This window comes from Globicephala melas, chromosome 19 (genome assembly GCF_963455315.2).
Source record: "Globicephala melas chromosome 19, mGloMel1.2, whole genome shotgun sequence".
In the NCBI taxonomy this organism is placed as follows: domain Eukaryota; kingdom Metazoa; phylum Chordata; class Mammalia; order Artiodactyla; family Delphinidae; genus Globicephala; species Globicephala melas.
In genome coordinates, this window is record NC_083332.1 from 13,223 (window position 1) to 38,103 (window position 24,881).

Here is a 24,881-nt window from a genome sequence, read left to right on the forward strand (position 1 = left end):
CTGTGTATCATGCCGTCAGCACAGACCAGCCTGGAGCGAGGCCCATGGAGCACGGACACTCCCGTCAGACTCAAGGTGACCTCTGGAGCCAGGACAGAGGCCCGGCCTCTCTGTGGGCAGGTGAACCCGCACCACACAGGCCCTGGTGCAATGCCCGTTCCGTGGGGTCAGCATGGGTGCACGCGGGTCAGCCAGTGTCCCTGTGCCTCAGCCTGTGACCGCTGACCACACTGTCCTGCTCTGCTCACAAGAGCGAGGCCAATGGAGGGACAACGGGGGTGGGAACAAAGCCGGGTCACAGTCAGGTGAGAAAGGGTCCAGGGAGCGAGAACCCGGCTGCTCTTGCCTAGTGCGCCGAGAGCTGACGTCCGCCCTGTAGTCAGTCAGTCGTCTCCCCATATCCTGAGATAGGGCTGCCTTTCCTGCACCCTGGGGCAGGGTCATGCCTGTGTATACAGCAGGATACACAGCGGTACCTGCTGCAAGCCCGATGCCTGCCCTCGCCATGTAGTTGGGGCTTGGTGACAGGGGACATCCCGACAGGACATGGGGCCGACCCCGGGGAGGATGTTGGGGTGAAGCGTTTGGGAGCGTCTGGAGGGAACACTCACCTGTCAGCACAGGGGGACTGAGGACACCGACCAAGGGGGGCAGGCGGGGAGCCCAGGGAGGGTCCTGGGTCATCCCCGAGGCTGGAGAAGGGGTGGTTGCTGCGGGAGATGGCGGCTGGGACGAAGAGCTTACCACCCGACAGGAGATAGGCCAGCCGGGGCAGCAGGGGGAGGTGAACACTGTGCCCGACAGAAGGACGGAGAGACCAGCAGGCCCAGCCGTGGGCGTGGGTATCCGGGCTGCTCTTTGTTGGCCCGAACCCGAAGGGCCCCCAGCGGCCCGGAGCCCGGCTCCGCCCCCAGCGCCCGGGGCCCGGCTCCGCCCCCAGCGCCCGGGGCCCGGCTCCGCCCCCAGCGCCCGGGGACTGGGTCCCGCTCCGGCCCCAGCGCCCGGGGCCCGGTTCCGCGCCCAGCACCCCTGGAAAACACCCCGTGTCCAGCCAGACCCCAGCCAGGAAGAGAAGACCCGTGTACAGCCTTAACGTGATTAATATGCCCAGAAGTGTCCTTTAAAGTCAGTCTCTCCTCTGGCTCTAATTCTACACTGAACGGTGCAGATAGCCAAGCAGGAGCAGACCAGCATCCCTGGTCAGGTACACCCACAGTGGCCACCCCCAGGACAGCCTAGAGCTACGGGTACCCACGATGGCCCAAGAGTTGGGGCGGATGCAAGAGGTCCAGCCAGCAGGGAGTGCTTGCTTTGTGCATGGGATCAGAGGTCGGCTCTGGGCATACCTCAGTCAGGTGTACACCGGGGTGTATGGACAGCAGATGGGAGATGTGAGGGCACCTGGGCTCCCCAGCAAAACCTTCAGGCCAAATTTAGCCCCCAACCAATCTCCCGGGCTAGCCCGCCCACCCCCTGCCCCCCACCTCCTGCAGAAGGAAGGCAGGCTCAGGGAAGGCTTCCTCTAACAGGGCCCCTTGGCTGGAGACAGGGACCACTCACCTGAGGACCCGTGCGTCCTGAAGTAAGGCCAACCCTACCCCAAACCCCACATCCTTACCCCTCCTTCTGTGGGGCATCGTGTGCCTCCCAGTCTTCCCACATGGCATCCGGGGCCTTGTCTCCAAATGCCACCACTGCCTGGAATGAGCCCGTGTCCACGGGAAGAAGAGTCAAAGGGGCATGGCAGGAGTCAAACGGAAACTGGTGGAGAGAGGGAGCAGCAGAGGAGAGAGACAAGAAGAGAGGGAGAGTTAGCAGCAGGCCTGCAGCCGGGCCTGCAGCCGTGAGGACGCCCGCGCCGGGGCCGGGGAGCCTGGCGAATGTGCTGCCTCACCAGCTCACCCACAACGGGCTGTAGTCTCTCCTCCCGGCCCCCCTCCCCCCCCGGCCAGTCACCAGGGGCACAGCAGCATTTCAGAGGACAGAACAAGATGACAAGACGCATCCAGTGTCCCGGGAGAACAGAGATGGGAGGTGTGTGGCCGGACACTCCTCCCACCCAGGCCCACTCTCTGGATCCCTGAGTCTCTTTGGGTGCTCATCCGGGGTCAGCCTTTGCCGCCTGCAGGTCCTGAAGCTCAGCTGAAGGGTGAGCGGGCCATAAAACAAGCAGAACCCCTCTCTGAACCCCTCTCAGCTCCGTGAGCCCCAGCTCTGAATACAGGAAGAGCTCAGCGCAGTGAGCAAGGTGGCAGGAATACCGTGCCAGGGGTGCTACCCGGTGATTCCGGCTTCCTCATGGGCTTCCACTAGGAAACCAAGGATGCACTGCTCCGAAAGGGCCCAGGATGCAATAAAGTCACTTGAGAATTCACCAAGGCTTCTAAAACCATATATTTGAGAAGTTCACTTGAGACACTAAATTATTTGCTGACAGAAAAACATTTGAGGGATTAATGAAATGGAAACATGCAGACCAGTGTCACTTCCATGTGAAAGATGGGGAGGGAGGACCCCCTCTCCCCAACAAAGTCCGGAGGCCTCAGAACTCCCAACACCCCCTCCCCCTCAACACACACTATTTGGGGCCTCTCTTCTCCTTGAAGAGCTCCCGATAGCAGCTGATCACGTTGTTCACGCCCCGGCAGACGCGGAGGCTGCGCTCCAGGTTGGGATCGTTGTCCCTGACGATCTGCAGGCCAGCATCGAAATGTGCTAGGGCCTTGGCCAGGTACCTGGCCGTGAGCTGGCGGGAAGCCGTCGAGCTGTCCTCACCCTCCTCCCCGGCTGCCAGCTCCTGCTCCAGCCCCACCAGCTCCTCGTTGGACAGGTCTGCGCCCTGGCTCTGCAGCAGCTCAGCCACATCCGCCTCTGCCACCTCCCCGAAACCCAAGCCGTGCGCCAGCGCCACGACGTCCCGCCTGATCTGCGGGAGGGCCTCCCCGGGTCGGGGGCTGGCGTCGTGCTGGAGGCACTCGGGCCACAGCTTCCTCCAACCCTGGTTCAACGTCGCGGGCGGAACCTCCTCCCAGGACTCGAAGATGTTGTGCACAGCGTCCAGGATGCTATAGTCCCGCCAGAAGTCCGAGGCCGCTGACCGCTCGCCAGCGCCTCCCGCCCTCGCCGCCAAGAGGCGGAAGACCCTCCGCAGGTAGCAGGCCTTGAACGTGGCGACCACGTCCTGGGTCATGGGCTGGATGAGGGCCGTGGTGTCCTTGGGCAGGTACTCCACGCGCACGTGGTCGGAGAGGTCGTCCAGGTTCCCTGGGCGGCCGGGAGTGCTGTCCAGGACGAGCAGAGCTTTATACGGGAGCCCGTGCCGGGCGCAGTACCTCTCCACAGCGGGGCAGAAGAAGTGCACGAACCACTCCTGGAAGAGGCTCACAGTGACCCAGGCCTTCCTGTGCGAGCGCCACAGCACGGGCAGGTTGGGCTTGGAGAAGCCCCGGAGGGCGCGCGGGTTCTCTGAGGGGTACACCAGCAGCGGCTTCAGCTTGAAGTCGCCGGCGGCGTTGCTGCCGAGCAGCAGGGTCAGGAGATCTTGGGCGGCTGTGAACCCGGGGCCTGGCTTCTCCGCCATGGAAGGGCCCGTCCTGCCCGGCAGCCGCCTCCAGAAGAGCCGGGTCTCGTCCACGTTGAACACCTGCCGGGCCGTGTAGCCGCCCTCCTGGATCACCCTCCGCAGCAGCGCCGGATACCTGCGCGCAGCCTCTGCGTCTGCGCGCGCCGCCTCGCCTCCAGCCCCGAGGCTGCGCAGCCCGTGCCGCGCCTTGAAGCGCGCGAACCAGCCGCGGCTGGCGCCGAAAGTCTCCGCCTCGGAGCCCTCACCCTGCGCCCGCTTGAGCTCCTCAAACAGGCTGCGGGCCTTCTCCTGGACGAGCACCACGCTGACCGGCACGTCACGCCGGTTCTGGTCCTCGATCCACACGCTCAGCAGCCGCTCCATGTTCTCCATCACCAGGCTGCGGCTGCGCGTCAGCTTACAGGCCGCGTGCGGGGTGGCCGCCTGGGAACTCGCTCGGATCTTGTCCTTGTTGTCACGAATGGTGGCCACAGTGGAGGTGGAGAGACCCAGTGCCCTCCCGATTCGGCTGAGCTTCTCTCCGGCTTCGAAGCGCCGCAGTACCTCCAGCTTCACCTGCAGGTTGATGGCCTTTCGGTCCCGCTTGGCACTTGGGCGCTGGCCCGCCCTCGGCGGCCTCTTCAGGGGGGGCTTCGGGCCCGCATCACTCTCTCCGGACACCACAACAGAATATTTATGTTCCCGCCCTGAGCCCGCTGATTTCAGGGCCGCTGCCGCCCCAGCCCTGACCCGCTGTAAAATGGGGAGACAACGTTTACCGGTGGGAAGTGCTGACGGGCCTGGGTAAAACCCTTAGAGGTCCCTGACTAGTCTCTCTCTTTAGGTGGGAGATTCGGGGCCACATCCGGCCACTCGATGAGTCTGGCCCCGTGGACTAAATAGACTCCACCCCCAGGATTGCAGCAAGCCTCTGAAAACCCTCTGCCACTTTCCTTCCACTCTTCCACTTTTTTCTGAAAACCCTCTACCACTTTTCCCCGCTGACACCACCATCCCCGGTCACCTACTCGCCGGCCTCCTGAAGCATCCAGGGTGGCGTAATACACCACAAACTGATGTCAGACCAAATACAGAACCCAGAAATTACCAGCACGTCATAGCCGGGCCCAGGGACGGGCAGCCACAGTGTATAAACCTCAGCTCAGAGCTTGGTGGCAACCCGGGAAAGCAGAGGAACGAGCTGTCCATGGAGCCAACACGCTTCATGGCCCCGAGCTCGCAAGACCTTGAGCAATGTCATTAATTAAGGGTGTCAGGACTCAAGGTTTTTGTTTTGTTTGTGTGTTGTTTTGATTTTTTGGTTGGTCTGGCCAAGCCGCGCGGCATGGGGGATCTTAGTTCTCCAGCCAGGGATCGGACCCGTGCCCCCTGCCGTGGAAGAGCGGAGTCCTAACCACTGGACCACCAGGGGAGTCCCTGTTTTTGGTTTTTTTAATGAAGGAAATACTTGTGCAGGGTTCAATTACCCAGACGGGCTCCTGGAGAACCCGGCGAGGGGCAGGCCTGCCTCCGGCCCTGGGGCCCCGAGGTGGCCAAGGAGACCCACTTCCCAGTGTCCTTCCACAGGGGGGTGGGCCAAGCACCTTGTTTCTTCCAGGAGCAGCATCTCTCAGAGCCCAGCTCTACACTCCCGACTGGTGATGGGAGTTTGACAGTAAAGCAGCCCTGGGTGTTCTCTGAGAGTTGCCGGCAGGACACCGGCTGAGCCGGACTTGGGCAGATCTAGGCAGGGCCACCGCAGGCGTTCCCAGGCCTCGCAGTGTCTCAGGAAGACCAGGAATGGCAGTCAAGGGTGGGAAAGGCCAGGGTGTGGTCCACTCTCCCCCCTCACCTGGCAGGAGACCCCAGCCATGCTCCTTGGCTGGTCTGCCCTCCTTCCCACGTGTGAGCAAGTCCCTCTGTCCTCCTGGGGAAGCCCCCTGGGTTACCCACCAGGATCAAAGACATGCAGGCACCCCGTGACACAGAGATAAGCTTTGGTCCCTGTGTCTTGAGGCCACCCAGAGGACAGGCAGGCCCAGGGGCAGAAGAGCCAGAGGGGCAGCAGCCAAGATGAGGGTGTGTGTTCTGGGATGAGAAACCAACAGCGGCCCACATTCCCTAGCGGGGCTGGGCACATGACTCCAAGATAGCCACTAAAAAGAAAGGCTGGAGCTGCCTGTGCCACTGGAAGGGACCTCAACACAAGACGAAGTGAAATCAGTGAGGTGCAGAGCGTTAATGGGCTTCCTTTGGAAATGTCTGTGTGCCCCGTTCATACACACGCCCATGTGTGTGAATTGCACGCGTGTACAGGAAAGAGGAAGGGTGTACGATGGGTGGCAGTGGCCATTTCCAGAGAGGAAGACTGGCTGTGGGGTTTCAACGTTATGTGCTTCTCTTAAGGTTTGAATTACTTTATAATGCATATACATGTTTTATATACATTTAAAATTTTTCTTTAAAATGGGAGGATAAATAATGACTGCTGTATTTCTATCTCTGTGCAAGAGAGACTACAACTACAGTAAGTCCCCTACGTATGAACGAGTTCCGTTCTAAGAGCACGTTTGTAAGTCCAATGTGTTCGTAAGTCCAACGACGTTAGCCTAGGTACCCAACTTACACAATCGGCTATACAGTACTGTACTGGAATAGGTTTATAATACTTTTCACACGAATAATACATAAATAACAAACAAACACAAAAAATAAAGAAAACATTTTTAATCTTACAGTACAGTACCTTGAAAAGTACCGTAGTACAGTACAACAGCTGGCATCCAGGGGCTGGCATCAAGGGAACAGGCAGGAAGAGTTACTGACTGGAGGAGGAAGAGGAGGTGGGAGATGGTAGGGCTGAAGGATCGTCAGCAGTAGGAGACGGAGGGCAAGCTGCAATTTCACTCACGCCTGACGTGGATGGCACAGGCTCTGGTTCCTTGCTGGATTTAATTCTATCCACCCTCTTGTAAAAACGATCCAGTGATGTCTGCGTAGTAGCTCTTTTTTTCTCGTCATAGATGACACGGTAGCACTGGATTGCATTCTGAACGGCTGCTGCAACCTTCGTGTACCGTTCTACATTCGGGTCCTGTGCCTCAAACACCAACAGCGCCTCCTCAAATAAAGAAAACCCCCTTGCCATTTCCTGCGTCGTGAATCTCTTCGGTTCTTCAGTTACTTCTTCTTCCTCCTGTCCCTCTTCATCCTTTCTCTGGGCCTCCAATTCCATCAGGTCTTCATTAGTGAGCTCCTCATGTTGCACAGCAAGGAGTTCAATGAAGTCGTCCTCTTGCAGATCTAGCTCCAGCTTCTCGCTGAGGGTCACTAAGTTGCTGAAGACCTCTTTGGACTCCTCATCCACCTTCTCAAATCCACGAAAATCGTGAACAAACTTCGGGCAAAGGTTCTTCCAAACCCCATTCATGGTGACGGCCGTAACCTCACTCCAGGCAAAGTCAATGTTTTTTATGGCCTTGTAGATGTTATAGTCCTTCCAAAATTGTCGCAAGGTTGTTCCTGATTCGTCACTCGCCTTTACTGCCTGACGAAAAGTGTGACGTAAGTAATATTTCTTGAAAGTCGCTATAACTCCCTGGTCCATAGGTTGGATGAGCGCCGTAGTATTCAGTGGCAGATGCACTACTTTGACGTTGGGATGAAAGTCGTCCATGAATGGGGGGTGGCCCGGAGCACTGTCGAGCAGCAAAAGAATGTTGAATGGGACGTCCTTCTCCAAGCAGTATTTCTCTACCTCCGGGATAAAGTGGTGGAAAAACCAGTCCTGGAAAATGGCCTGTGTAACCCAGGCTTTGGGGTTACTCTTCCACACAACAGGAAGAGAGCCCTTGGCTATGTTTTTAAGGGCTCTTGGGTTCTCTGAGTGATAAACTAACAGAGGCTTCAGCTTCATATCACCGGAAGCATTGCCACCAAACAACAGCGTGAGCCTATCCTTTGATGCTTTATAGCCCGGCATCAACTTTTCCTCCTTACTGATGTAACTTCGGTCCGGCATCCTCTTCCAGTACAGTCCTGTCTCGTCCACATTAAACACCTGCTCGGGTAAATACGCGCCTTCATCGATAATTTCTCGAAGCGTTTCAGGAAATTCCCGGGCAGCTATTGTATCTGTACTCGCTGCCTTGTCACTCACTTTTACATTGTGAAGTTTGGCTCTAGCCTTGAACCGGTGGACCCAGCTACGGCTGGCATTAAAAGATTTGCCCTCTGATTCTTCGCCGTGTTTCTTCTTCAAGTCTTCATAAAGGCTCTTGGCTTTCTCTTGAATCAGCATTAAGCTGAGTGGGACTCGACGCTGACGCTGATCCTGCATCCACACACTGAGAAGTTTCTCCATCTCCTCCATCACTTTTCCACGCTTCTTTGTTATTATTGTGGACGTCATCGGCATAGCAGACTTCACATGTTCCATGATCTTGTCCTTGTTCTTTACGATTGAGCCGATGGTTGAACGATTCAGGTTATAAGAATGAGCGACGTCTACCATCTTTTCGCCTCGCTCCACTCTCTCAATTATTTTCACTTTTGTTTCCATCGTTATCGCGTGGCGCTTCTTAGCAGTACCCGCTACATCACCGCTGCTTTTACGCTTGCTTCCGGACATCCTGGGCTTGAAATAAAGATACTGTACTACTGTACTCTATACAGTACTGTAAAGCACACAAAAGCACAACCACTTGTAGAGGATGCACGCACATGACAATGTACGCCAGACACGTGAACTAACTTACGTGATTGGACGTGCGAACGCATGTTCGCATCTTTGAAAGTTCGTAACTTGGAGGTTTGTGTGTAGGGGACTTACTGTACTCTGTATTCAAATGGTGTGAGCCTGGGGAGGCCCCATCCTCAGACCCAGGAGCTGGGAGAGGGTGATGGGCAGGTCCTGAGCCCAGCCTGAGGGCGAGGGGTGGTGGGGGTGGGGGCTGGGCACAGTTGCTGAATGTGACCCTCCACGGCCTGGGGTGAAGGCGGGGTGGGAGGCGGGCTGGGTCCCGCAGGATGTGGCATCTCTGACTTTGGAGGACTCACAGCTCACCTGAGCTCCATCCGTGAAGGGCTTGGCCGGCTCTGCCAGGTCTCCAAACCGTTGGTCCTCGGGAGGGGCCTGGGCCAGGGCTGAGGGGAAAGAGCAGTGTTAGTGTCTGCAGGCCCACCCTGGGGACAAAGGGGTGAGGCACCCAAGCCCATTAATCAATCCGGAGGTCAACATGTCCTACTGGCCAGACACTCTGAGCCAGATGACACACCGCTTGCCCTCTGATTCACAGAGAACACCGTACCCTGGCTGACAGGCAGCCCCTTCCGATGCACACACACATACGTACCTCAAGAACACACCCAAGGCCCCTGAAACCCAAGTCACTGAAACACCAAGGAGATAGTCATTAGAAGCTTCCTTCAGCTGCAGCTGGGTGGTCAGTAAAGGGCTGACTCAGCAGGCCTGAGCTGTCCAAACCCTCCACACCCCAAACGAAAGTCTGGCCCTTGACCTGCTCCTGGGAGGAGACCTCTAAGCCCTTGGAAGATTCTGCCTGATAAGAACATCGTTGTTTACCTAAGTTCTTGGGTCACACAGACAGTTCATGCTAACAATGTGACATGGTAGTAACCCTGGGCCACACTGTACAGGTCTGACCTCTGGCGGGAGTTCAGGCTGAGTAACTAAGGTCAGTCATGTTCCATAACTCGGTGACTGACCCCCCAGTAAAAATCCTGGACGTCACTGCAGGCGAGCCCCCCAGTGGCAGCATCCTGTGCGTGTCGTCGCACATCACTGCTGTGGGAATTAAGCACGACCCACACGACTCCCACAGGAAAGGACACCCGGAATCTCGTGCCTGGTATCTCCCAGACTAGGCACCTTTTTCCACCGCTGACTTTAATCTGTATCCTTCACTGTAATAAACTACAACCACGAATATAATAGCCTTGTTGAATTCTGTGACTCCTAGCAAATCACTTGAGGCTAAGGGGGGGTCTTTGGGACCCCCGAACACACAGCAACAGTGACAGCCAAGGAAGAGCTTGGGACATCATTCTGGTCTCCCTGATAGCATCAGAGCAGTCATCTCCAAAACCACCCAGAGAAAGCCAGGGCCGGGCCCTACCCTCTCCCATGTGGGGACATCGAAGGGGCCAGCAACAGGCTGAGAGCAGGTAAGGGTACGGAGCAAAGGCAGGAGTTTTCGTGTAAACGTGAGACCACGCGGCTTCAGGACTGAGTGGACATAACCATGCATGCCCCAGAGGATCCTCGAGAGCACCAGGCCTAAGTCCGTTCAGTGCCAGCAGGCTGCTTTGCCAACGTCCACACTCTTACGATGCAAAATCTCTTTTAACAGTGTGCATCACCTAAGCATCCGTTCCGTGGGAAGCTGGGAACTGGTACAGTTCCCTAAGAACAGTCCCCTAAGACGACAAACGCTGCCCATGGCTCAGAGAACAGCCCAGCACGACAGCCAGACACCCTGGGAGGACTGTGGACCCATGCGTACAAGGTGTCTCACCTGCACCTCACGTTCATGCCTGGGTGAAAACCAGTCGTGCATTATCAAGGGTTTCTTTAGCAGCAGCTAGATCCAGTTTGCAGTTTTTCCAACATGTGCAGAACCAGCTGCATGCTGTCCCCCTGGGAGACCCCAGCACCATCCAGCAGCAGCCCCACCTCCCAGCCCCTCCTTTGAGTCTCTAACTGTCATAATTCCGACCTCTTCCTGGAGCGGACACAGTTCCCTGCAGTTCCTACCGCCATGACACCTTAGAGTTCTTTCTGTACTTTTTCACTCCTTCAATGCCTAGGTTACACTCTCTACATTAAATCCCCTCTCTTAAAACAAGTGGTGTGTTAGCAGTTCCTCAAAAGGCCAGAGTTACCGTGTGATCCAGCAATTCCACTCCTAGGTATATAAGCAAGAGAATAAAGTATACGTAAGTTCACGTCAGCATTAATCGTAACAGCCAAAAGGTACAAACAACCCAAATAACCATAACAGATAAATGAATAAACAGAATGCGGTATAACCACACAACGGAATATGACTAGGCATAAAGATGAGTGACGTACTACACTGTGGATGAACGCTGGAAACATGACACTCGATGAAAGCAGCCCATCATAAAAAGCCATGTATGACTCCAGGAAATGTATGATACCATTTAATAAAACGTCCAGAATAAGAAAGTGTACAGAGACACAAAGCAGGTTGCTGGCTGCCAAGGCACTAGGAAAGGGAAGAATGGGGAGTAGCTGCTGGCGGGTACGGAGTTTATTTGAAGGTGATGACATTAGACATGGGTGATGGTTGTACAAACCTGTGACTATACTAAAACCCACTAAGTGTAAAATTTTTTGATTATGTGGGTTAGAGCCGAATAAAGCTGAGTTTTTGTTTGCTTGTTTAAGTGCTATGGTTTCCACCCCTCGATACAAGGGGCCAAGCAGGCAAAAGGAACTGCACAAATACACGAGTAAATAAGTAAACACACGCCAGGGTGGACCGAGGTGGTAACCAACCATCTCTCCTCCCTGCTGCACGGCTGTCACCTCCTCACAGGTGCGGAAGCACACGTCCAAGGTGAAGACATCACACAGCACGAACTGCAAAGCCACCCCTGGCCGGGCCGACCTCTGTGCCCACCTCCTCTTGCCTCCACCCCCTCTAGAGAAAGAAACACACCCTACTTGTGACTGGAGGTCTCACTGTCCCAACTCTCAAACCAGACTGGGCTCCAACAGGCCAAGGACCTTGCCTCTCTCCCTTCCCTGCTGGACCCACAGGGCCTGCCACATGGCACGCACTCCGTGACTTTGTCAGGAAGGAGAAAAGGAAGAGAAAGAAGGCCAGTGCACCTGAGCAGGGGAAATGCTACACCAACCCCAGGCTCACACCTCTGGGAGGCTAAGAGTCTAGAAAAGTCTCCAAACATGTCACAGCTTCTGAGTCTTCTTCCCAGAGATGAGGACACAGGGCCTGGGCAGAGCGGGCAGGCACTCAGGACCCGGCGTCATGAGTTGTGTCCCCCTGCACTTTCCCTGCCCCCAAGCCCAGTCCCCCGTGGCTCACCAGTCTCCTGCAACATCTGAGCGAGGTCCTCCACGAGTGCCACAGCCTCCTCGCCACTCTCGGGGCACTGGGACTCCACCCAGACCCGGGTGTCAGGTGGCAGCACGCCCAGGAACTGCTCCAGCACCAGCAGCTCCAGCATCTGCTCCTTGGAGTGCACCTCGGGCCGCAGCCACTGGCGGCACAGCTCCCGGAGCCGGGCCAGCGCCTCGCGGGGCCCTGCTGCCTCCTCATAGCGGAAGCTCCGGAAGCACTGCCGGGGGTCCCTACCAAGCCCAGGCAACAGGGTTTGGGGCTGAGGCTTGAAGAACGGTTCAGGATCCCACAGGGCGGCCTCATCCTCCTCCATCTTGATGATCACGAGCTCTTCCTGACCGATGGGTGCTGGGTCGGCTGCCATGGCGAAACCTGGGGAAGCTGGCCTCTCTGCCTTCACTCAGGCCACACACACCGTCTTCCTGGGACACACACCCAACCAATCAGGGCCATGGGCCACCCACACCCCTCCACCGACTCATAGCCTGCAAGGTCACTTGCTGTGGTGGAAACTGTCCCCACACCTGGCCAGCTGACAACCTGGCAAGGGGACACCTCCAGCCTCGACCTCCCTATCTGTGCCCTCAAGAGGATGCCTCACACTGGGAATCTGGTTAGGACAGTGAGGGAGCGCTTCCTGCAGAGAAGCCTTCAGGAGTTCAGGCCAGACTGGGCCAGTAGGAGGGCTGCTCCTGGGGATGGGGCGTGGACGTGTCCAGTGTCTCAGGGGTGGAGAGAACCCCATCAGCAGCCAAGCAGAGGTGTTGGCGGGAACTAGCAGAGACTCAGTGCCCAGGGAGGGTCCGTGCAAGCGAAGGATGCAGTCTGTGGGGCACTAGAAAGAGTGATGTGGGGGACAGGCTGGAAGGCCAAGATGGTAGTGGGGACGGCTGCAGTGCAGCCGCACAGGGAGAGCAAGAGCTGGTTCCTACGCTGGAAGGACTTCCTTCCCTCATGGCACAATCCTATGGGGCCTGAGAGGCTCGGCCCAACTCAACTAGGCAAGGTCAACAATGGACAGTGAGAGAGACGTCCACGCTACAGTGCTAAACAAGAAAGTAAGCTGTGGTCCTCCTCACCTGACATGATCCCACTAATGTTAAAATTTCAAAACAAAAAACAGGAGCTACTGCTACAAGTGTTCAGAAAAGGATCCTGAAAACCAGCAACGCCTCAGCTGGCAATTCTGGAGAAAGGAACTGGGGGAGGACATCTGCTTTTTCTTTTGTAATGTCTGCAGAGCACCTGAATTTTTCTGCCAACGGCCATTTGCTACCACTGTAACTTCAGAAAAGAACACAGATTGGGACTTCTTCCCTGATGGTCCAGTGGTTAAGAATCTGCCTTCCAATGCAAGGGGTGTGGGTTCAATGCCCCGTCCGGGAACTAAGAACCCACATGCCGCGGGACAATTAAGCCTGCGCGCCACAACTACTGAGCATGCGAGCCGCAACTAGAGAGAAGCCCGCGCGCAACGAGAAGCCCACGCGCCGCAATGAAGATCCCGCGTGCCGCAACTGAGACCCGACACAGCCAAAAAAAATAAATAAATAAGTATTTAAGAAAAAAGAACACAGATCATTTTCAATGCCAATGCACGTCTTTAAAGCATTGGTCAGGGCTCCCCTGAACCAGGCCGCCCCATCCAACAGCCCCCAACCCCCGGCTCTCACCCCCAAGTACCCTGAGATGACAGCTAAAGTGGAGGACGGTCTACGTAGCGGAATCAGCAAATGCGAAGGCTGTGTGGCCTGGGCGAACTTGCACAGCCTTCGGCCAGGGAAGGATCTGGATTTAATGCCCCTGTGCGGGGAGCGTCCCCCCACCCCGCCCGCACTCTCACTTTATAGAGGGACGCACGCAGGTGCAGCAGGAGCAAAGAGGTGGTCTGAGCTGCAGAAATCCAGGAAGACTTTCCAGGGGAGGTGAGTTTAGGGGGAGCTGGGTGGAATGGTGGACAGAAGCCCAGGAATTCCGCCGAGAAAGGGACTAGCGCGGGTGCACGTGCACGACCCCCGAGGCGTGGCGAGAGCCCAGCTCGGCCCAGAATCACTTCCGGTGCAGGCCCAGCCCCGCCGGACTCCATGTCCCAGCAGCCCACGCGCCGCCCTTCCCCGTGGACTCGCCGGAGTCCTCGGAAAGTAGCTGGTGTTCCCCCGCCCCCCTTCTCCTGCCGCCCTCTGGCCAGCTGCACACCCTACCCCGGGCTTTTCCGAAGCCTCCACCGCGTCGCGCCCAGACTCACCGCCCCAGGAAGCCAGGCGGACGGCGTCAAACGACACCGTGCTGGAACAAAGACCAACCACCCTGGGGCCCCAGGACCACGAGCTTCCGTCCGTCCCAAGGACTACTTCCGGTGCCTTGTGCCCACCCCGCCCCTTCCCTCCCTTCCCTAGCAACCACCCACCTCCCCACCGCAGGCCAGCGCACGGAGGTGAAGGGGAGGTAACAGTATACTTCTGCAACTCTTTGGCAACGTCCGGCGCCCGGAAATGGAACGTGCGCAAGCCCGGCCCTGTCCGCGAAGCCCTCTGGGAAATGTAGTCCTTGGCCCGCCACAGTAACAGCCCGGGTGACCTATAGACACTACATTTCCCAGAAGGCAGCGAGCACCAGCGCTCGGCGCCGCCGGGAAATGGAGTTCTTCAGGGGCCTGCAAGGGGGCGCCAGTGGTGCGACTGGCGGTGTCCCGGGTTCCGAAGTAAAGAGTTATGGAGCCAGATGGGCCCGTCCGCGCGTTGTCTCCACCACGCCCTGCCCGCGCGACCTCAGATCCCCTCGCTATCCGTCCGCTCGACTGTGCCATGTTGCCCCTCAGCTGCCTCTCTACTCCCGCCCGGCGGATGTGGCATTTCCTCCTACCTGGTCACCTGCCTCTTTCAGCTGCTGTGCCGCACTCCGCCTCCATCGAGGCTGCTCCTGCTTCCCCGTCCTCAGGGCTTCACCAGCCAAACCGTGCTGGGCCGTCTAAAACAGGCCCCTCTGTGATGCCTGGCATTTTGAAATGACCGGTTTCCAAAAGCTGGGGCAGCACCTCCCCAAAAAGCCTTCCCTATCATGTCCTCTCCTCTGACCCCAGCTAGGTTTAGGTCCCTCACAAGTCGCCCGTCATAGCCGTCGTCACACAGAATGTAACAGCCTTTGGACCGGCAGCTCCTGAAGCCAGTCTCTCCCACCCTGGTCTCCCCAACACCTAGCACATTACAAGTGCTTATAATTTGTGCAGTTTATTAATCCAGTCAGTCACCAGGCTCCTAAGAAAAGCTCTTCTACTTCTCCTTGCCATCCCTTTTGCCACTCTCCCCAAGAAAGCAAACAAGGGGCCTCATCTGACCTTTCTCCCAGGAAGGCTGGACCCTGGAACCCCTCCCTGGCCTCCGGCCCCTTTTACGTATTGACAGCAGGCCCAGCACTTCAAGTGTTAGCTGGGACAGAGGTAGAAGGAATCCTTTCTCCCAACTTTACTCTTGGCATGCGTGTGTCTGTCGCGCGCACACGTTCACGGACGCATGCAGGTACCTGTGTCGAAAGGAGTCCAGGAGGCCAGGCAGCCCTGTCTCACCGCCTGTGGCTCACCTAGCTGGAGTACAAGAACTCCTTCCCTTGATGACTCTCTGGGTTTTGGTGGCCCATATGGTATGTCTACAGAGTCAAGTGGATACCCCAGTGTGCTTGCTGTTACAATCTAGGGGGACAGGAGAACAAGCTGGAATGACGGAGATAACAAGACCGTCCAAGGAGCCAATCCATTGGAATTGGAGCCATGTTTCTAACCTTGGGGAGAGGCTGGGCTGCAGCCAATGTGCTGGGAGCTGACCCTGAGGTAGACACTGAGCCCTCAAAAATGGCTGAGATTTTCCAAAGAGCTCTAGATCTGGGAGACCATCGAAGTGTCAGAAGGCTCAGCCTCAGAGGCTGGAGGGAAGCCAAGACAACCACGGCACAGAAACCCAGGGAAGAAAACATCTCCAAACCAAGGAAAGCCACACACGCCCATAGGCTCGGGCACAGGGAAGGTACCAGAAACCTCAGACAACACAAACCGTGGAAGCCAGAAAGAGTGAGGATGGCACGGAAGGTGAGCAAGGAGAGCAGGAAACCCCCACCTAGAGTTGGCTACGAAGAGTAACAACGGTGCACGGACAGGTCAGGGCTGGCAAATAGGAGAGGCTTGTCTCAACCCTGGCCCCTCACCACAAGGAAGGCTACCCTGGTGGGCTGTGCTTGGCAACCGCTGTCCTACAGGGTGTGTCTCTGACACGGATGGGCACTCCTGGGTCCCGCAGCTCATCTGCCAATCAGAGAACACCACCCTCTTGTTCCCCAAGCCTGACACTCTGGGTGCCACTGTACAAAGATGGCAGTGCATGAGGTATGAGAACCATGGGTGAGAAGTGGCAGTGTCTACCCTCCAGAAACAAAGCATCATCAGACAAAGCTCATCTGAGGTCAGGCCCAAGCCCTAAATCACACAGGACAGCCAAAGAGGTCTGTCCTTCAGGGTTTGTGCCCTTGGCCACTTGCCCACCCTCTGTGGGCCCCACCTGGGGTGAGTGCAGGCTTTCTGCCAACTCCTTTGTTGCCACCATCATGGGGCCCCTTGAGGCCCCGCAACTGCCCGAGCCTGTCGCCTCCTTTCCCGCTGCAGCTCTCGGAGGTGGGCGAGGGCACAGTGGACACCCCGGGACACCCGCAGGCTGCGTTCCCGGTTGGGATCGTTCTCTATGAGGACTCGCAGGCCGGCAGCAAAGTGGGACCGTGCCTGGGCCAGGTGCTCAGGGCGCAGTGCACCCACACTTACTTCCTCAGTCTCCACACCCACCATGGCCTCCATGAGATCTGACTCTGGTCTTCTGGAGGCCAAGCCTTTCCCCGCCTCACAGGGCAGCCCAGAGTCACTGACACCCCCAACCTCCACCTCCTGGGGGATGCTGCGGGGCGAGGGCTCCCCATGGGCCTGCGGCAGGTGGGCAACATCGGCCTCAGCCACATCCCCGAGGCCTGCGTGGCTGGCTAGTGCCACAGTGCTGTGACGGAGCTGGGGGAGGGCGTTGGGCTCGGGGGCACCAGCAGGCACGCACTCGGGCCACAGCTTCCTCCAGGCACTGTTCATGGTGGCAGGCTGCAGCTCTGCCCAGGCCTTAGCAATGTTGTCTACAGCAGTCATGACAGTATAGCTGCGCCAGAACTCCCGCACGGAGGGCCGGTCTGTACCCGCCGTCTCCTGGACCAGCTGGCTGAGCGTGCGGCGCAGATAATGGGCCTTGAAGGCGGCAATGACACCCTGGTTCATGGGCTGGATCAGGGCTGACGTGTTCTTGGGCAGGAACTCAACACGCACATGGGCTGAGAGGCCACCCAAGTGGACAGGGTGGCAGGGTGCGCTGTCCAGCAGCAGCAGAGCGCGGTGTGGGAGGCCATGGCTGGCACAGTAGCTTTCCACAGCTGGGCAGAAGCAGCCAGTAAACCACTCCTGGAAGATGCTAGGTGTCAACCAATCATTGCGGTTGGAGCGCCAGACCACAGGCAGGCTGGCCTTGGAGCAGCCCCTGAGGGCACGCGGGTTCTCCGAGGGGTACACCAGCAGGGGCTTCAGCTTGAAGTCACCAGCCGCATTGCCACCAAGCAGCAGGGTCAGGTGGTCCTTAGAGGCCTTGGGCCCAGGCCCAGCTGTCCCCTCCAGTGCCAGAAGCATGCGCTCAGGCAGCCGCTTCCAGAACAGGCCGGTCTCATCCACGTTGAAGACCTGCCGTGGTGAGTAGCAGCCCTCCTCCAGAATGGCGCGCAGCACCACGGAGTAGCGTGCGGCAGCCTGGGCGTCGGCCACAGCCGGCTCATCCGTCAACAGCACGTTGTGGCGAACCTTGAAACGGGCAAACCAGCCATTGCTGGCCCCGAACGTCTCGGCCTGGGCGCCGCTGCCCTGCTCGTGCTGCAGCTGGGCAAAGAGCCGGCGCGCCTTGTCCTGGATAAGCAGCGTGCTGACAGGCAGGTTCTGCCGCTTCTGCTCCTCAATCCACAGGCTCAGGAGGCGTTCCATGCGGCCCATCAGCACACCCCGGCAGCGGGTCAGCTGGGTGGTGCTGACGGGCGTGGCTGCCTGGGAATTGGCCCGGATCTTATCCTTGTTCACGCGGATTGAGGCAACCGTGGAGGTGGCCAGTCCCAGGGCCCGGGCGATCTGCGTCAGCTTCTCACCCTCCTCAAACCTCCGAAGCACCTCCAACTTCACATGCAGGGTGATGGACTTCCGGTCCCGCTTGGCACTGTGGCGGAGGCCAATCCCAAGGGGCGCCTTCCCCAGCACCTGCGGGTGGGGAGTTGTCTTCATGCCGCTTCCCCGAGCCATGCACCTCAACAAGCTCTCTCCCCACTGCCCATCCACGGTAGCTACTGCCGTGCCCACAATGGCCTCTGGGCCTCTCCTGCCACGCCCGCCTCTGCCTGAAGAGGAGAACACATGGGCATTAATGTGTGAGTACATGAGAGTCTGGACCACTGCCTGGCCTTCCCATGCTCTGACCTAAGGCCCCCAGCCCTGCTGAGCACTGCCTCAGAGGCAGGCCCAGTCCCTTCTCTCCCTAACGCTAAAGACACTGCATACACACTTCCAAGCATACTTTGCGTGTAGATGAGCATTTCATTTAGTTTTAGCTTAGGAGACCAAAAAAAGTGCTGTGGGGAGACTTTGTTCTTCCCCCAGAAAACCTCTTGCAACCACAAGGAGATGCAAAGAGAGTCTAGAAATCCTGACCCATCTCTCAGACACTGATGAGCAGAAGCATCTCCATGCTATTCAGAGACATGGAACATCAGTGTGGGAGACTGAATAATGGCTCCTAACCACACCCACATCCACATCCCAATCCCAGGAACCTATGAGTAAGTTTACCTTTCAGGGCAAAAGGGACACTGCAGGTGTGATTAAGTTAATAATCTTGAGAGGCGGAGATTATCCTGGATTATCCCAGTGGGCCCTAAACGTAATCAGAGGGATACTTGTAAGAGGACACAGAAGATTTCACTCAGTCAGAAGGCAATGTGACCACTGAAGCCTAGAGCTTCCAGAAGGAACCAGCCCTGCCAATACCTTGATTTTAGCCCAGGAGCCCCATTTCAGATTTCAGACCTCCAAGACTCTAAGATAATAAATTTGTGTTGTTTTAAACCACTAAGTCGGGACTTCCCTGGTGGCGCAGTGGTTGAGAATCCGCCTGCCAACGCAGGGGACACTGGTTCGAGCCCTGTTCCGGGAAGATCCCACATGCCACGGAGCAACTAAGCCCATGCGCCACAACTACTGAGCCTGCGCTCTAGAGCCCGCGAGCCACAACTACTGAGCCCGCGCGCCTAGAGCCCGTGCTACGCAACAAGAGAAGTCACCGCAATGAGAAGTCCGCACACTGAAATGAAGGGTAGCCCCCGCTTGCCACAAGAGAAAGCCCACATGCAGCAATGAAGACCCAATGCAGCCAAAAATAAACTAATTAATTAATTAATTTAAAAATAAATAAACCACTAAAGCTTGTAGTAATATGGTAAAGCAATCACAGGAAACTAACACAGAAGGTAACCTCCTTAATTCTTGCCACCACCGTGGAGTACCTGGGGATAGAGGAGGAAGGTGGTTCTCCACACAGCAGTCGGAATGATTCTCTAAGAACCAAGTCGGGGGGAATTCCCTGGCGGTCCAGCGGTTAGGACTCCGGGCTTCCACTGTAGGGGGCACAGGTTCAATCCCTGGTCAGGGAACTAAGATCCCAGCAAGCCGCACGGCGCGGCAAAGAAAAAAAAGCAAACAAACAAAACAGTGGCTCCTCTGCTCAGAGCCCTCCCAGGCCTCCCACCTCTGAGTCAAAGCCACAATCATCACCAGCTTTGTCAAGGGCCTCCTTTGTCCTTTGCGTACTCCTGACCACATCCTCAGGGCACACTAAGGGCACTCCCGACCCAGGGGCCTTAGCTACTGTGGCTCTTTGGCCCACTGGGGGCCCTTCCCTGTAATCTGCATGGCTTATTCCCTCTTCTGCAGGTCTCTGCTCAAATGTAACCTAATCAGAGAGGCCCTCCCCACCTATATTTTATTATGCATCCATCACACGTTGCCTGAGGGCAGGAACTGTACCTACTGAGCACTCTGTTGGGTCTCCAGGCCCAGGAAGAGAGCCTGGCACTTTGGAGGCATCCAACAGTCACTTGCTGACTGAATTATTTAATGAAGTATAGTGATGGAGGCAGGCTTCTCGCTTTGTCCCTTTTGCATTTCAAACCATGTGAAAGTAGCACCTGATCAAAACAGTAAAAGTTTTTTTTTGAAGGAATGCGTGTGAAAAACAAGGACAGTACCTGACAGGTCTTTGTATTTTGGGAGTGTCTATGGCACCGAGGAAGAGTACCTTCAGGGACCCATGGGCTGCACCTGGCTTAAAGGGGAGGTGGGCATGGGGAAGGCTTCCTGCCTGGAAGGAGGCCCCAAATTCCGAACCACTCACGCGCCCATCCCTCCCTCTCCACATGCCTGCCTTCGCCTGCTCACCCACAATTTTTTTTTTAATAAATTTATTTATTTATATATTTTTGGCAGCGTTGGGTCTTCGTAACTGTGCACGGCACGGGCTTTCTCTAGTTGCAGCCAGTGGGGTCTACTCTTCGTTGAGGTGCGCGGGCTTCTCACTGCGGTGGCTTCTCTTTGTTGACGAGCATGGGCTCTAGGCGCGCGGGCTTCAGTAGTTGTGGCACGCGGGCTCAGTAGTTGTGGCACACGGGCTTAGCTGCTCCGCGGCATGTGGGATCTTCCCCGACCAGCGTTCGATTCCCAACCACTGCACCACCAGGTAAGTCCCTCACCCACAATTTTAAATTAAATTCATTCATTTTCACCCTCCCGCTCTAGAAAGTCCCCAAGCCCGCCCACGGGGAAGGCTCGAGACTACATTTCCCAGAAGGCCGCGGGGCCGCCGGAGGCCCCCGATTGGCCCCCTCGCGCGCGTCCGTTCCCTTCCCCCCACGGGAACCAAGGGTATAGGCGCCTCGGCCCCTTCCCCCCGGAGCCCGGGCTCCCGCGCGCCCGACCGCTCTCACCTCCGGACCGCGACGTAGGCCGGCTTCCTCAAGTGGGCCGACTGAGCTGCGGCCCCTGCCCACCTCCGGCTTCAGGCGCCGCTTCCCGGCGGCGGCCGAATCCAGCCTCCATCTTGTCGGCGGAGGCGGAGGTTGCCGGGCGACGGCTGGGATTGGAGGAGGCAGCGTGGGCCCCGCCCCCGACGGCGCTCTAGGTGCTGCGTCCAGTCACCCAGGGCCTACCGGGAAACGTAGTTCAGCGACGAGGCCGCCGAGCACAGAGTCCAGGCGGGGTCGCCCAAGGCCGCCTCTGCCCAAGGCCGGATTTCTCGCCTATTAATTTCTCTCTCCTGTCTTTCCTGCCATCTACTTTCGGTCTCTTTCTTTTCTTTCTTTTTTTTTTCTTCTTTCATAAAGTTTTTAATAACCTATAATTTTCTTACATGTACACTAGTAACCTTAAAAAGACAAATATTTACTATCAAATGTTAACTACTGTACAGTTTACAAAAACATATAATTTTAAGAATTTGGAATAATAAAGGGAAGGTACCTACTTCAAATGGATTAAATAAGAAAATTCCACTTTTTAAGAAATTTAACCAGGAAATGGGAACTTTCCAATTTCTCCAAAGGAACACCAAAACATTTTACTGAAGTCAGAGAACTTACTATTTTTGTTCAAGACTTCATCTCCATAGTTTTAAATAAACCCTAAATAATATTTTCCAGTATATGTAAGGCCTCTACACAGAGCGCACGACTAGGGAAAAAAGTACTCCGTCAGAATGAGAAGCCATGAAGAACAGAGATATGTCTTGCTCACCTTTACATCTCCAGTTCCTACCATAGTGCCTGGCTCAAGGTGAAAATGCTTAAGCAATGGTTGCCGCTTTACATTGAACCAGGCAGATACATCTTTGGTCCAGTTTTCATTCCATATTAAGCATGACCTGAGCTGCAGTCCCAGTTCTTGGCCCTTGACCTTAAATTGAGTAAGGTAAGCCAATATACATACACTTTCTACATCAGCCTTCTGACAGGATCCTCAGAACTGAATTATCACAGGTTGTGAATCTTCTCTTACGTGGTCTAATTCTTATTTCTTGAATAATATCAGTGTGCAAAAGTAATGCATTTTCGGGACTTCCCTGGTAGCGCAGTGGATAAGACTCCATGCTCCCAATGCAGGGGGCCTGTGTTCGATTCCTGGTCAGGGAACTAGATCCCACATGCATGCTGCAACTAAGAGCTCGCATGCCACAACTAAGGAGCCTGCCTGCCGCAACTAAGACCTGGTGAGACCAAATAAATAAATATTTTTTTAAAAAAGTAATGCATTTTCAGTGCAGTACAAGTATATTCATACGAGTAAGAATTGAATAACGGCCTTACTTTTCCATGTTTTAAATAACAGATACATAGCATCTTATATTATGAGGTAATTAGCAATTTTTAGACACTGAACATAATACACTGTATTACAATGCAATGTAGTAGGCTTCCATTTTAGGAACAAAAATCAATTTCACACGAAAAAAGAGTTATTTTAAATTCACATAAAATACATTCAGAATAAGTCTAAAATGTTAGCATTAAGTAATGTAAAACAAACACAGAGGAGCTTTCTTTATTATTATTACTTTTATTTTGGCTATGGCAGGTCTTAGTTTTGGCATAGGGGATCTAGTTCCCTGGCATAGAACCTGGACTCCCTGCATTGGGAGCACGGAGTCTTAACCACTGTACTACCAGGGAAGTCCTTCCATATGGGTCTGATTTTTTATGAGCTTTGGATTTTTCTTCATTTGGACCTGATGAATAACCGTGGGCATTTTTTCTTTCTGTGTTTCCGATTCAGTTCCTTTATCACTATTTTTTTTCTTTAAACTTTACTTCTAGCTTTTGCATTTCTGTAGAGACTTCTCCTCCCCCCCCCCTTTTTCTTCGATTTATTTATTTTTGGCTGCGTTGGGTCTTCGTTGCTGCGCGCGCTTTCTCTAGTTGGTGCGAGCGGGGTCTGCTCTTCATTGCTGTGCGCGGGCTTCTCATTGCGGTGGCTTCTCTTGTTGCGGAGTACGGGCTCTAGGCGCGCGGGCTTCAGTAGTTGCGGCACGCGGGCTCAGTAGTTGTGGTTCGCGGGCTCTAGAGTGCAGGCTCAGTAGTTGTGGCGCATGGGCTTGGTTGCTACGCAGCATGTGGGATCTTCCTGGACCAGGACTCGAACCCGTGTCCCCTGCATCGGCAGGCGGACTCTTAACCACCGCGCCACCAGGGAAGTCCCCCTGTCCCCCCCCCCCTTTTTCTGCTTGGTGTTCCACATCAGAATCACAACGTGAATCTGATGATTTGGACTCTTCTTGGGTACCAAGTGACTTTTCATTGACTTTACTAGAAAGCAGATCGCCAGAGTGTGGAATGAAATCATCAGGTTTTCCCCATCCGGATTCCCCTGTTTCTGAATTATAATAATAGGTATAACCATCTTCACTTAAACCTTCTACCCAAACAGTCTTCACTGCCGTCTTTTTTTAATTTCCTTGAAATCCTTCAGGTTTCTCCCACTGAGATTCTCCTGTGATAAGATCATAGTGGTAATGGTAACCCTCAGAGGTTATGCCTTCTACCAATCCGCCCTTTGAAGGGTCTTTTTTTTTCTTTTTTTCTTTTGCTGATTTGATGCAGAGGCGGATGGGATAGTGCTGGTTACTGGTGATATGCTTGGCTCTGAAGTTTCTGACTCTAAGCCAAGGCTTTTCAAATCCCCTTGGTATTCTTTCAGGGCAGCTGCCTCCATTGCAGCAAACTCCTTTGATGCCTTCTCTTCTTCCTTTGCCCTATCCAGCCTTTTCGGTTTAATCTCACTGATCCTCTTTGCCACATTTTCCTTATGATTCTTTCCTCTTTCATGAACTTCAACACTAGACCTATTGTCCGCAATCCAGCACCTGCAGTAATCAGAGAATTTCTTTGGTTGTGACCTCCAGTAGTCTGCCATGACTGGACCAGCCGCCCCGAGGGTCACCCTCATGCCCGGCTGAGGCTCGCGTTCCCCACGCGGGATGAGTCAGGGCCCAGCTCACTGCGAGGCCCACCGGAGCCTCCGCGCCTAGACCTGGTCTCTTTCTTTCCCACCATCCTCGCTACCTCCTTTCCTTTCCTGGGTCTGTCTCACTGTTTTCTCTTTCTCTCTGTCTGTCCCCCATTCCGGAGAAATGGTTCCCTTTAGACTGTCAAGATATAATTTTCGAAACAGATAAAAACAAACTCCGTGAGCACACGTCAAATATCTATTTACCTCCGGTGGCAACTAGCAGGATGACATAGGTGGTTCCGGGAAGATGAGAGAGAAGGAAAACAGAAAGGGTGAAAGAACGAACAGTGAAATAAAAGCTCCAAGTCGGATCGGTAGTGCACCATGGGGCAGTGGGCAGGCATCTTAGTGTCCTGCTTAGTGTCCTACTGGGTGACAAAAAACTTGGGGTACTCTTCTCTACTGGACAGAAAGCATTTACAACCTATCAACCTTTTACTCGTTAGCATCTAACTTCACAGTATCTGGACTCTGATCAAAAGCAGTTAACTTAAAAAAAAGTTGCTTCACTTAGGGAATCAGATGACCTGAAGCAGGCTTGGTAGAGACGGTGCTAGTTCTTCCAGTCATCTTTTTTTCTCTTAATGGCAAGTTTTGGATAAGTTTCCTTAACATGTGTCCCTCCCGCTCCGTCTTTCTCTCTTCTTGCTGTCACCCTTCTCTGAGTCTTTAAAAACTCTCGATCCACTTTACTGTATCTCTAATGTCTGTCCCTTTCTCCCCTCTTGCTTCTGTACTCCTGATCCTTGTCTGTCCCTTGAATCTCGAGCTGCACGTCTTGTCGCTGTAAATCTTTGTCTCTCCTTTCCTCTCCATCCCGCCCTGATCGCTCTCCCTCTTGTTAACTGTTCTGACACACATGTCTGCCCAGCCCTGACTCTCTGACCTAGGTCTCTTTCTGTCCTGCCCGTGTCTCTGTCCCTGTGTCTGTTCACTCACTTTCACTGTCTCTCCTCACAACTCTCCGCGCCCCCGAGTCTGTGTCTGTCTGTCCTGTCTCTCTCGCTCCGCATCTCTACCCTCAGCCTACCTCTCC

The 24,881-nt window shown here is 55.3% G+C and overlaps 1 protein-coding gene and 1 pseudogene across 14 annotated transcripts; both read right to left on the reverse strand.

Moving 5' to 3' along the window:
* Positions 1–1,656: 1,656 nt before the first annotated feature.
* LOC115848064 (tigger transposable element-derived protein 1-like) lies at positions 1,657–21,832 on the reverse strand. 14 transcript variants are annotated; one of them, XR_009559976.2, is made up of 6 exons: positions 20,773–21,832; positions 18,584–18,668; positions 16,493–18,135; positions 8,628–8,707; positions 6,309–8,193; positions 1,657–1,761 (listed from the first exon to the last, which is right to left on the reverse strand). XR_009559976.2 is itself a non-coding variant. In XM_030848381.2 (3 exons), exons 1-3 carry the CDS (start codon positions 12,053–12,055, stop codon positions 2,579–2,581), a joined length of 2,217 nt encoding a protein of 738 aa, XP_030704241.1. In that variant the 5' UTR covers positions 12,056–13,522; the 3' UTR covers positions 2,377–2,578. The 14 variants fall into 14 exon arrangements, 1 of the variants encoding a protein (XP_030704241.1); XR_009559975.2 differs by lacking the exon at positions 1,657–1,761 and adding an exon at positions 4,228–4,315; XR_009559978.2 differs by lacking the exons at positions 1,657–1,761; positions 20,773–21,832 and adding exons at positions 4,228–4,315; positions 19,297–19,323.
* Positions 19,270–24,013, reverse strand: LOC132593996 (WW domain-binding protein 4 pseudogene; annotated as a pseudogene).
* Positions 24,014–24,881: the final 868 nt, after the last annotated feature.